Below are 13541 nucleotides of genomic sequence, written 5' to 3'. Positions count from 1 at the left end.
ATTCTCTGCCTTGAAGAATTTATTCTTCAACTCAAAAGATCACAGTTGCAGGCACATTTCTTTGCAAGATCACTTCTACTGTGTGTATATTGGAAATCTTTGAAGGTGGGGCTTCAGAGAAAAGAGGAGACGAACTATAAATGCCTGTTAAAACACCTGAGTTTCCTTCTTTCTGGTAGAGAAAAAGGTCAACATAAATGTTTAAGGATATTTATCCACAGACCAAGATTCAGAGGGCCCACAACGTAGTTTAATAATAATATCAGGCAACTTACCTTCATGAGAGAAAGACTAGTTTTCAGAAGGCAATCCTTTACATTATATGCAAAGTTTGAAAGGAAACCAAACAAGAAAAAAAAAAAAGCAGAATTCCTGGATTAAAAAATAATTTGCATATTTACTTGCACATTGTGGGTGTATTTGTTTAGAGTCTTGAAAGTCATTTCCAATAATATTCACCTTAAAGTTTTTTTATGGATAAAGATATGGTTGCAGACACATATTAGAGCCTTGAGTACATAGTACCTATTCGCAAAAAGAAAAGGAGTACTTGTGGCACCTTAGAGACTAACCAATTTATTTGAGCATGAGCTTTCGTGAGCTACAGCTCACCTCATCGGATGCTTCATCAGATGCTGGATACTGTAGCTCACGAAAGCTCATGCTCAAATAAATTGGTTAGTCTCTAAGGTGCCACAAGTACTCCTTTTCTTTTTGCGAATACAGACTAACACGGCTGTTACTCTGAAACCTGTCATAGTACCTATTATGAATTTTAGCTAACAAAACCCCTCTAATGTTAGAAACCAGCAAATGCAGAGTTAAGGCTGCACTTCTCAAACAAGAGAAACAAACTACTTTAACTGCCTCTGTGGAAAACCAGCCTAGCATATTCCCTTCTTTGCATGTAGAGTATCAAAAACATACACCAGAGCAAACTGATTTTATAATTTATTTTTTTTAAATTGGAAACAGGTTTCCAATACTAAGGTGATGATTTGTCCCCATACTAACATTTGTTCTTTTCACTTAAGAGTTCTAATGGGATGATCTAGACATATAATATTTACATATGGAGACATGCTAGCTCTATGTCTAATGATACTTGGATAACTGGCTGGCACATAAAATCATAGAACCAAATCTTGTGAGGCAATGAATGCACTCAGGACCTTACAGGATCAAGGTCCTTAATGAAAAAGGATTGCCTTCAGCATCTGTGCTGTCTACACAAAAAGATACCGTAAAATTCTTGTATGAATGATGAAAAAAGCCATAAGCAATCCAACCACCATACAATTAAAATTAAGGTATTACAGGTATTTTTAAATCAAAGAAAAAATAAAAACGTTATAGATGAATAAAATATATTTCTTGCTTTTTTTTTTTTTCTCCAGAGCATTGTTTCTGGGGCTCAGTTAAGGACTTATCTGAGAAATGCAACTCCTCCTCATTTCATGAGTTTCTAATGTATGAAGGTTCCACCCACCCTAAAGTTTTTGAAAGGCAACTTGTATTCAAACCCATGACCCACATGCACAACTTTTGCTTCACCTTAAAGGTAGAGGGGGGTGTGTGTATAAATTTCCTTAATTCCCTACTAGTCTAAACATAGGATTTAGCAGAGAATTCAGATGAGGAAAGGGAGAAGCTTCTCCCAACGCCTTCCCTCAGTTCTGCAGAAGGGGAGTCCAGCTCCTGCAACCTTTAAGAGTTGGGCTTCACCTGGGTAAATACATCAACTCCCTAGTAAGTCTGATGAGGCTCATCAAGGGCTCCCACACAATTACTCTGCACACTGCGAGACACCGCCACCCCCAACCTTATGCTTGTGCAGCATCTCATAACACCTAAAAGCTTGAGGGGTATTTGGGGAAGATGGGCCATAAGGTGCCCGAGGGAGGCTGGGCTTTTGATGAAGTCTGCAAGAAGCAGAGAGGATTAGGTAAAGGAGCTGAGAACCTCCTGGGGCTCATCAAAAGGAAGTCCTGATGCTACAAACCAGAGAAGGCACACTGAGTGGAATAGGGAGGAAAATTTTAATGCTTTCCCTTGTCTTCTTAAGATCCTTCCTTAAGATCCTAACACATCTCTCTCCACCACCAGTCACTGAGTCTCTGGTTCAAAAGGGCATGAGGTAGAGGGGATGGAGGGAAAGGGAGCCTTGCTGGAGAATACTGGAATTAAGCGAGGAAGATAGTGGTTCAAATGAGGAAGCAGAGTTGAGGAATTCAGAGTGTAGCAGAAGACAAATGGCTCCTAGAACTCCCCCCCTCAATTTGCCTCCCTATGGTCTGCAACAGAAGCAAATCTCCTATGAGTCATTAGAAGGGACCCCAACTGCTGCAGTCCACATAAAGTCTGTCAGGTGGAAAAGGGAGAGAAGCATTAAATATTCCCTCTATGTTCTCTTCCTGAACACTTCCCCCTCACTTTGTGTTTCTAATAGAGAGGTGCAGGGAGAGGAGCAGATGCCTCGGTAAAGAAAATGAGGAGACAACTAGGAATAGAGCTGTCACAGTGAGGAGAAAGCACTGTATTTTCCACTGAATGCATCCGATGAAGTGAGCTGTAGCTCACGAAAGCTTATGCTCAAATAAATTGGTTAGTCTCCAAGGTGCCACAAGTACTCCTTTTCTTTTTGCGAATAAAGACTAACACGGCTGCTACTCTGAAACCACTCAGAAATGTAGCAAGAAAAGACAGGGCAGGAGGAAAGAACTAATGTTTTCTACCTTCTCCATCTGAGAAATTTCCTGTCGGTTTTTAAAGGGTATTCCTTTCTCTGGGCTACAGAAGACTATTAGAGCATCTATCTCAGGAAAGGGGGAAACTAAGTGAGAACCTGGCTGACAGAGGGGGAGGTGATTGAGGGGCATTATTATTTACAATTTGTATTTCAAATGAATTCTGCCTAGGCAAGGAAAGCAGGTGGAAGTGGTTTTTTACATGAAAGCATAGGTTTCAAGCAGTCATCTGACATACTATACCAATACCAACAGAGTCTATGATCGCTAACAATGGTTCCAATTTTTTTTAAGTTGGATATTAATTAATAAGACCGTGTTGCTGTGCACTAGATCTGAGCCAGTGGAATATTATAATAGCATCTAGTTCTTATATAGCACTTTTCATCAGAAGATCTCAAAGCATTTTACAAGGTGGATATGTATCACTATCCAGTTTTACAGATGGAGAACTGAGGCACGGAGGGACTGTGACTTTCCCAAGGTCAACCAGAAGACCAGAAACAGAGTCAGGAATACAACTCAGGTCTCCTGAGACCAAGTGCAGTGCGCTACCTACTAGGTTTTATATTATATACATTTTACTTCAAACTGACAGCTTTTTGAACTCTGGTGAACATCTCTGGTTCTAGGATGCCATTTCTCAGGAACTCATCCAATTTACTTCATATTTAGTAGCAATCATTTTGAAGCAGTTGTGACGGTTCTGAGGGTATGGGGGGGGACGGGGACTGACAAAAAAATTCTAACAGAAAAGACAGTTAACTTTTCTGTAACTGGTGTTCTTCGAGATGTGTTGCTCATGTCTATTCCACACCTTGCCCTCCTTCCCCTCTATCAGAGTTGTCTGGCAACAAGGAACTGAGGGTAGGGGGAGTGCGCAGATCCCCTTATACCACGCCAGGCAGGTGCCACTCGAGGGGTTGCGGGGGGCACTCCTCCCCTACGGGTACTGCTAGGGGAAAAACTTCCGACACCGGTGCACGTGGCGAGCATGCACACCTATTGTGGAATACACATGAGCAATCACTCGAAGAAGAAACTCAGTTGCAACCTTAACTATGGAATGACTTTGTCTCTCCATAATTCAGTTAACTTTGACTATTCATAATGTTTTATTCATTCTGTTAACAGACATTCTATGATGATTTTGTAATCTGCAGGTCATAAATCAACAAACTGGAACAATTCCTACAATTGTGCACCCTAGTCAATTCAGAATTGGGATTCAGACTATTTTTAAGTTGAGAGCTCTGTTAACCCAGTTCTCCAAAAGGATGAACTAATTCTGGATTTGACCCAATATCCTAGAGATTATTATTTCTTTCTTATTTCATACCAGGCAGTTACTAGAACTGCCTGCTGGAGTACCTTCAATAAAAAGGCTGTTTTCTTCACAAATAATTCTTTCTGCTTCATTTGCACTTGAAAGAGGTGTGGCCACACCTGTCAATCATGCTTGTAAGTGGCCTGTTCATGACAATACCACCACTGATGGCCAAGAAGTAATAATGATCTATCCAGGTAGTCTGGTAACTAATCAGAGATGAAAGTACCAAGGCAGCTGTTGAAATCCCAAAATGCATGTGGAAGGCTGGAATGCTGAATCAGTTAAAGATACGACAGGTATCGACATTTCATTCTGAGTAGACTGAAGCATGAACACAATCTCTCTAGTTATCTTAATGTAAGTTACCATAAAGCATAACAGGGTGATTAAAAACATGATGATTTTAAACATGACCTCATTTACCTGAGAAAGCATAATGCAACACAAAAACGTCACTTGGGAAAATAAAAAAAAGGAGAACAGGCTAGTCCCTCCAGTATGACAAGGAAGCAAAAAGCCCAATGGCACAGACAGGGTGCAGCATCCCCTAAATCTAGAGGGCAGAAATACATTGAAACTCTCCTATCAAAATATTACAGACTATCTAGACGGTTCATAGGTTAAAGTTCTTACTCAATGGACAAAATCTTTTTCACTACAACCAGTGTAATCCAACCACAGAAAATCATATTCAAATCTTTATGATGATGAATTAGCAGACCACTTTAGTAAGACTTTGGAGCAACATTACAGCATTTTCCAAAGTTGTTCTATCTAAAGATTTAATAAGGAATTCTGATTTTTAAAATGGGTTTCGACTGGAAAGTTCTCCTAAAGATACTGATTCCAGTGGTGTCTCAGTTTTGGAGCATGATATGGATTCTTAGAGGCAAACGGAATTATTGTTGTCATCAAAACTGACAGGCAGAAGCACTAGAAATAAGAATGCAACTTTCCAGGCAGCACTTGGGGGAAGGGGACATATTTAATTTAAAGATGAGTATTTCAACAATGATTTACTTTACTTCATCTCCTACACCCTAGTTTTTGGTTCATTCTTTAAAAGTCAACCAGTTCTATAGTATCTTATCTCCTTAGAAAGACAAGCGAGAGGCCATCTTCAGAAGCTAACTCTGCAGACTGTCCAGTAGTTACTGGCACAACATCTAATGCACTCCCATCATATTGAAAAGAAGACAAAGCAAAAAATTACCATGTCAGCATCAAGCTAGATGTTCATGTGCACCTTCTGATCAAAAATAACTGGATACTTAAGCTAGCCCAATAAGTACATCCCTGAATTTCTGAAGTACTACTATGAGCTGCATTGTCATTTACAAGCACCAGAGCAGTTGGAGTTCTTGTTATATCCAGCCTAGCAAAGTGAGGACTCATTTGACTTCCATATTCTTATAAGTGAATGCCTGTCCAGAAACTGAGAAAGAATGTCACATCTGTTGGCACTTAGTCTAGAAATAGAGGTACTAAGCAAAATCAGTTTGTAAGACCTCTCAGAAAGCACAGCAGAATTATTCACTGTGTTGCCTCCACATAAGACAAGCTCTAACGTGGAACAACAGGAATAGAAGAAATTCTGCTTCAAATTGAACGCTACATTTTTAACTGGCTCCCCATATTCTTAGCAATTATAAGTTACAGGAAGAGCAGCATAAACACAATCAGAACTCCAGCTTCCAGAGTCTCCATTGACAACTAATTTTAGAATTAGAAAATCAAACTGATCATGATGCCTATTCTCACAAAGTTACTACAGTGCACATTCTAGGAGCATTAGTAGTATATGGCTCAGTCTGGTCTGTTAAAGCAGATACTATTTGTTAGGTGTAACTCAGAAAAAATCCAATGCTATTACAGAGTTAAGATGAATGCAAAGATCACCCCCATGAACTAAATCCCAAGCAGCAGCCACAAAGACAACTTTCAGACTTAAAACACAACACTCCAACAAAATATATCATCAGTCCAAGGTTTTCCAGGTAGTTGATGGTGTACCTCTAGTTGTGTTCTATCAACCCTGCCCATGCTCTCATTACTCCATATGAATAATCTCTCATCACAACTTTCACCCTGAGTGAACAAGAAATGCTTTCTGCAATGTGAATCACCTGAAACAGTTTCATTCTGATGGCAACATCCTTTCAGTAAGGCCTGTGAAGCAGAGGGTCACCCAAAGTGTTATAAAGAAACTGTACATCACTTCAGTATCCTGCACTCAGTGAGTGAAAAGTGAAACAGATGGAATTTGGGAAACTGATCAGTCCTGTCAATGCATCACTTTTGCTAAGTTAGCTCTTCCCCTGTCAGTTTCTTAAGTGGAACATTTAGAAAGCAATACTTAGGATAAACTGAGACAACTGAGAATAGATAAAATATTGTAGATTTTTTTAATCATTCATGTCCATTTTATGTTTAAGAGTCAAAGATGCCCAGACACATCAAAGCAGAATAGTGAAACAATTCAGATACTTCCAGACATAAATATACTTTTACTCTAAAGATGCTGTACCAATCTGGAAAGAAAGTCCTGGGGAAGCGGCTAACTGCATCTTTCAATAACCTCATAAGAGAGATCTCCAGACCCTCTTTGTATCCTGACAAGCATTTTAATGGCTTTGACAGCAGGAATCAGAGGCAAGGGTTCAGCAATGATACCACTGTCTGTCTCATATTGATGAACCATCAACAAAGCCATTTGGCTAAGTTCTAGCCAAGCTTTTAATAGGATGAATTGAAAAGGGAATAAAAATACTGGGATTTTTGCATGTTCCTTCCATACCAATGCAACATAGTCCCTCTCACTGAAATACCCACCTTAAAGCAAGGTAATATTTTTCTCTTCATATGAATATGAACTTTCCCAAAACAACACTCCAGCAAAATGCCTTCTTGCCTCAGCATTTATGTACCTAAACCAATGAGAATTCTTTCAACAGATTTAAAGATCAGGGGCATATTCGCTACCACCCTTACATGCAGCTAGAATTTGGGTAAACTTTCAAAGATATGTGGGTCCATAGCTGTAGTCTCCTTGGATGGAAGCTCCCAGGCTATTGCTTTCACAAAGTTGCAATGCCTATGATCACCCCTCTACAACATTTGTCTGGCTGTTTAGAGTGGTGGAAACAGGCAAGTAAAGGATCTGGCTAAGAATCAATTTAGAAATATACTCTAAACTAGTAATAAAAGTTTGCAAGATACATTTTCAAAACCAAATCTCAAAAAATTATGTGGTGGGGACAAACATCTTCTGACTGACTTAAATGCTGACTGAATGGCCCCTAATCTAATCTTTCCTAATCTTAACTCTGTTGCATACCCTATTCCTCCTCTCAGCCATGCCCCAAAACCATCTTGTTATGACTTCAAATAAAATAAGAGGGAACAGCAGAACAAGACATACATCAAAAGGTCCTTGAAATGCCAATTCATTAGCTATAGGCAGTACTCAAAGGGTTAAGTGGTAATAAATGGAGCAGATGGCAGGCTTTTGCACCTATGTCTGTAAATCCTGTATGCATATCCATCACAAACAGTTTCAAAGGGGAAAAGAGAGGGCAGTGCTTTTGCACCTCGTAACAAGTGATTGTGGAACACATATGGCAAAATATTGTGTTTGTGTGTAACACATGCAACAGTATGGGAGTAAAGGCAACCCTAACGATGAAGAGAGATGAAAACCCAACTCCCAAAACCTCTTTATACCCTCTCCCCCAAATTAACAATGGCAGAAAAATTAACTGCTACCTCAAGGAGGTAACAGGTTACTCAACTGTCCCCACCCACTCTGATTCCTTGGACTGAATCTGATGTGGTATGATAATATCCACAGTTAAATAATTTGACTCCTCCACTGGAAAACTGGGGGGAGTGGGTGGGGGGGAACACAATGTTAATTCAATAAAACATTGTAAGGATTGTGTTGTGAGTAGCATAGCTGAGAGAACCATGATGCCAAAGAGTTCTGATGCTCATAGTGTTAACATGCCAAGACACAGTAAGAGACAACACCATCACCCCTAACCTAACAGTACATTATAAATCATTGCCTTCTTTGAAAAGTTGGACATAAAACATTCCATCAGAAAGAATCTACTTTCTCAGAATCTACAACCCAGAACACTTGTATTCTGAGAGCTGCATATAACCAGCATTCAGCAAAGTAAGGAAACATTGAGAAAAACCTAAAAGGACCCTGGTTTAGTATGGTTATTATTTATACTTGAATTTTAATATTTCTTATGAAGGAGCCTAGAACAGTTCAGAAAGACCAGGTGTGGGGAAAAAAAGGAATGTTCAATATCTCTGGTTACAACATGCATTTAATCGGTCAGGATTTGCTTTACATAAATATCTAATAATAGTCTAAATCTCTCCATCCACACATACTTAATAAGCTACCACTAATAGGCAGAGCTCTGTAACTGTACTTCAGAAATTAAACACACACACACAGTTTTATAATGACCCTTTAACATAAAATTAGGAGAGGAAGTTCTGAGATACAAAATTTTAATGCAAGTGCAGGAAAGAAATCATCTGTGCTATTCAGCTCAGGCATGACTACGGCAGTAATAGAAAGTCACTCCTCCCAACACATGTATCTAGTGCAATTTCAAAACAAGTCAGCCATTAGTAACCCTTTAAAGCTCTGATGTTTGCCTCAGAGAAGATTATGATCCATTTACAATTACAACAACACTACCAGTGCCACGACAATCACTGTTACGATCTGACTTTCATTTTAAATGCCTTTTCCAGGGATCTGTAACTGTTTTAACTTGCTTAGCTTCAATTAAACATAAAGCTTCAATTAAACATTATTTTAAACAACATAATGGGCCGACATTTAACTCTGATAAAGAGCAGTTGTACATAAGCACTTTTCTTGGTTTCTACTATACAAAAATTCCATATTATAGTCTGGAGAATAAGTAAACAAATACTATCCAAAATCCTCCTGATTATTAAACTCAAGGTAACGATCAAGTAGAAAGGATTCCACTCAGATCAAGTAGAAAGGATTTGATGTGAACAAGAATTTTTCAATCTGTTTTGGTTCTACTATGTGAAAACTCTCCCTAACTATTGCAAAGTCAAAGCCTAACATTTTAGTATTTCATTCTACAGATTAAATAAAAAAAAAAAAAAAGGATAATGCAGCTCAGTGAAAGAAACTGAACTGTACTAGAAGCAATGGATTTGCACAAAATCAACATTGGCAGGGGACTGGAGGAGATCCATTGGCTTTCCTCGCCCCTTACATTATTATTGAGTAACAAAGAAAATTAAAACAACTATGTTAATAATGTTAAAGTTTCACTGAATGGACAGAAACAAGAAATCATCTCTGAAGGAGCTGCTCTGTTTTTCTTTGGCTCTTTTGTGCCCAGGATTTGCAGCACATGCAGCATAATAAGTAAAATTAACTGTGTTCTGGACGATGGCACAATGGGCTAAGTGAAAGTTTGAGTGCCACACTTAACTGAGTTTTTTCTGATTTTGTTGCATTAAATTAGAATCAGTGTTAACACCACATTTTTGATAGTTATATAAAAAAGACCAGACCAGAGTAACAGCTGCTTAAAAAACAGTACCAACCATAACACAAATGTGCACAATAATACAACAATTTCTTACATGCTATTTTGATCTCCAAGGATTCCTGGACATTACATCTAGCTCCATTCAGACTTATAAAATATTACATAATCACTAAGATTTCAACTCAGGATGAGTCGTTTTAGAGCAGGTAAGCAGCAGGTTTTGATCAGCTTAGTTCAGGAAAAATCCTTGACTTCATGGAAATCATGAACAATGTAGATGTTATGCAACTCTTCACAGGACACTACTTAAGTACAATGAGTCCTAGGTAAAAGGAGACTGGATTCTTGGAGGTAAGGATGATAAAGAAGCTCTGCCCCCAAATTCCTGTCACAATCAGGGGCTAGAACCCTATTAGCCAGATATTAAACCTAATACTACTCCATCCCATTCAACAGGGAACAGAGACAAACTTTTGAGCTGGATTTTGAGTAATATGCTGCATTACTTCAGATTAGTGTAATCTTTATGATGAACATGCCCCGAACCTTCTGACCTCCATATTCAAAGATCATCTGTTAAAATAACCAAGTCCCTGGAAAGCAACAGACTAACAGCTAGTCTGATCTTAAGGAAACACTACCTACTGAAAACACAGGAGGGAGCAATGTGTTTCTACCAGTTATGAGAAAAAATACTGAATCTATTCAAGTTGCCTTCCACTTTTAGTGTGTATGGGTATCTGCCTTACTACTGTGGAGTCTCAGCATACCATTAACAATGTAGTTTTAAATAAATTTGAACAGGTATTATTCCATACTGGTCCATATGATGTCACTTGAAATTCAACTAATGCTTCCTCACAGGCTATAACCAATAAGCTATCAGGGAAACTATATTTTTTTCCCCATTCCATAACACTATAAGGCAGGAGTTTTTCAGCAGCTTAATAAAAATTAAAAGGTCATTTGTCATAGCCCAATAGATAAACCCTTCTTGCAAGCAAACAAAGCGCTTCCTCATACAGAGTTGTAATTAGATGTTGTCAATTACCACAAAATACTGCTCTTCTGCTTATCTTCAAAAAGTCATTGCTAGCTGAACATTTAGTAAACGCATTTATCTAGAAGACAAGAAATATTTTCTTCATTAACAGTAAAGGACAGGTTTGTCCTCACTGCTTTCTTTATATGATGTCCTTAGATTCAAACGCACAAATATTTTCTAATACATATTAGAATTGTCTCTAAATTCCAAAATACACATGGGGATGAAAGGACAAAAATCCACTGCCATATGTAATCCTCTTTTCTTTATAACCCCTACCTCCTATGGCTCAAAATAATAACTCTATGAACAGTAGGCTGACTGTTCAGATTTCATTTTTTACCAGACAATTCATATTTATAAGATACTAACTTCCTTCAAGTTGATACAGTAACTTCAGGTTAACCTAATCTTTTAATCATTATATCCAGCCAAAGGGAGTTTGTGTTATTAAGTAAAGGGATGTTTTCACCTGCGTAATTTGAGTGGTTTAAAACAAATATTTATTTTTTGTTAAAATTTTCAGGTAACATTAAAAGGAATGTTTTCATGAAATTGTTTTTATAGTTTGTTTGTAATTAAACATCCCCTTGCAATGCAATGCAATTCATATACTGTAGGATTCTGCTAGTGGTAAGCTAACTGCCCCAGAAAGTGAAAATTACTATAAACAACATTTGAAACTGACCAGCCTGGTTTTACTTTACCAGATGAGGACAATACAAAAAGTAAACAGTAAAAATTATGATAAGTAAATTAGCTTTCTATAATTATTTCATTTTTAATAACTTTGGATATTATTAACATAAGAAAGCGATCCTGTTGGTTTTTAAGAGTGTGATTTTGAGATTTTTCCTTTAAATCAAGATATGGAATTGGCCCTTCAAAAGTAAATATGTTCCTGATATGTTGCCTGAAAACAGTCCATCTTTGGAAGGCTGTGAATGGTGGTACTTCAAAAAGGAGAGAAACAAGAAAAGGGGATGCTGCAGCTAGTAGTAAGTAACACGCCCCCATCATGTCTTCCCAGCACTGTCAAAAGGCGGGTTGTTGTCAGACTCCTGATCTGGCTGCCTTAGAAACGCTTTGAAAAAAATTAAGGCAGGAAGATGAACAACTCTACAAAAATGCCAACCTTCCTTTTTACAATTAAGCTGCTTTATCCCCCATCCTTTCTGCCCCGGGGTCTCCCTCCAAGCCCAGGTGCAGCTGGGGGCGGTGAAAGGGAGAAGGGTTGAACAGGATTTGTGTGAGCGCGCTTGTGGCACCAACAGCAGGGCACACAGGAGGCGGCTGGTTGTTGACATCTTTCCCTTTCTGTTTCAGTCAAGCGCACTTCAGAGCATCCTTCCCGCCCCCTCCCCAGCCCCCAGCAGCTGTTGTTCACGTTCCCCAATCCTACCTATTTAAATCCCTTTGCTCATTCAATCCTAAAGAAAACAAATGTAGAAACTCTAACGTCTAGACATATCAGAAGAGGCATTTATCTGAAAAGCTGTCTTTTTAGAAGGAAAGGAATAAAGATTCAGCATCAGACATGGACCTCCATCGCCTACTGTTTATAAAGGGGGACGGGGCAAGTTCCTTTTTACCCATCCTCTCCTGATCAAGGGAAGGGAAAGAGCAGATGTGGTCCCCCCCCCCCCCTCACTTTCTCACAACACAGAAGGAAGAGTAAATGTCATTTATCAGCCCTACCTGCTCATGATGGGGGGAAGCTTTTTACCCACATCCTTCTGCGGCTACTGATGGTGGGGAGCACACGCTCTTCACCCACCCTCACCCCTCCCTCCTATCCTTCCTCCCCTGAGAGGCAGTTGCTAGGGCGCCTTCCTCCTCCAGAAGGATGATGGAGAAAGAACCGAGGAAGAGGATCAATAACAAAATGTCTGAGTTGGGGGGAAGCAATCTCTCCGCGGGGGAGGCGGGCTGCTCTTTGCCCCCGAGTAGGGCCGGTGGGGAGTGTCTGCTCAGCCTGGGGACGGGATGGGAGCATATCTCCTTCTCTACCAAACGCTGCTGCGGCTGCTGCCACATCCCCTCCATCTCCCCCCTCCACCTCAGGGGAGCAGGGCCTGTCCCCGGCTGCGGAGGGGGGCCAGTGCCGGCCGAGGAGGATGCGTGGGGGGGCGGCTCACCTGCGCCGTGGCTGCGCTGTGCGCCACGCGCGGGGCGGAGGGCGGGCTGCCCCCCGGCGGGCAGAGGGGCCGTGCCCGCCGGCAGCGGGGCAGCAGCAGGCCGGACCCCACGGGGTGCGGTGCGGTGCCCGGGGAAGCGGCTCGCGGGCCGGGGCCGGGGCCGGGGCCGCGGCCGCTCCGCCCGCTGGGTGTGCGCACGGAAGGGGTGTGCCCTCCGGCCCAGGGCGGAGCGGGAGATGCTCTCCGGGGCCGGCAGCCCCTGGCTCAGCCTCCCGGAGCCCAGCGCGGGGCTCCGCCGGGCGCGAGGCCGGGCTCTCCCCTGCCCCGGCCCGTCCTTACCTCTCCGCTGCCCGCCTCGGACCCGCAGGCCGCCCGGAACCGCCGCAGGTTGATGCCGATGGCGGCCGAGACCTGCAGCGCCGCATCGAAGCCGGGTCCGACGCCGGCCGCGGGGCCCCCGGGGCCGCCGGAGCCCGGCACTGCCCCGCCTCCCCCGCTTCCCGCCGCCCCGCCGGAGCCCGGGCCCCCCAGCTCCGCATCGCCCGCCCCGGCCTGAGGCGGCGGCTCCGGGGCCCGTAGGTTCCGCACGGCCGGGACGCGGAGGCGGGACCCCCCCAGCCCCCGGCGGCCCCAGCCGCCGCTGCCGGGCCGGGCAGGGAAGCGCCACCGACCGCTGTGCGCCATCTTTACTGTGAGGCGACGAGCCAGAGAGCGGGG

General features: G+C 41.8%; 1 protein-coding gene across 2 annotated transcripts in view; it reads right to left on the bottom strand.

Annotated features, from left to right (window-relative positions):
• KMT2A (lysine methyltransferase 2A) overlaps window positions 1–13541 on the bottom strand; it is an 88323-nt gene extending 74782 nt beyond the window's left edge. The window contains exon 1 of one of the 2 annotated variants that reach the window (XM_084611914.1): window positions 13164–13541. In XM_084611914.1, coding sequence (XP_084468040.1) covers window positions 13164–13508 — 345 coding nt within the window. In that variant the 5' untranslated portion in view covers window positions 13509–13541. The remainder of the gene's footprint in view (window positions 1–13163) is intronic. The other variant, XM_084611913.1, reaches the window with a different exon arrangement.

Source organism: Lepidochelys olivacea, assembly GCF_965140295.1.
Source record: "Lepidochelys olivacea isolate rLepOli2 genome assembly, chromosome: 22".
NCBI classification, from domain to species: Eukaryota; Metazoa; Chordata; order Testudines; family Cheloniidae; genus Lepidochelys; species Lepidochelys olivacea.
This window is presented reverse-complemented; position numbering and strand designations above follow the sequence as displayed.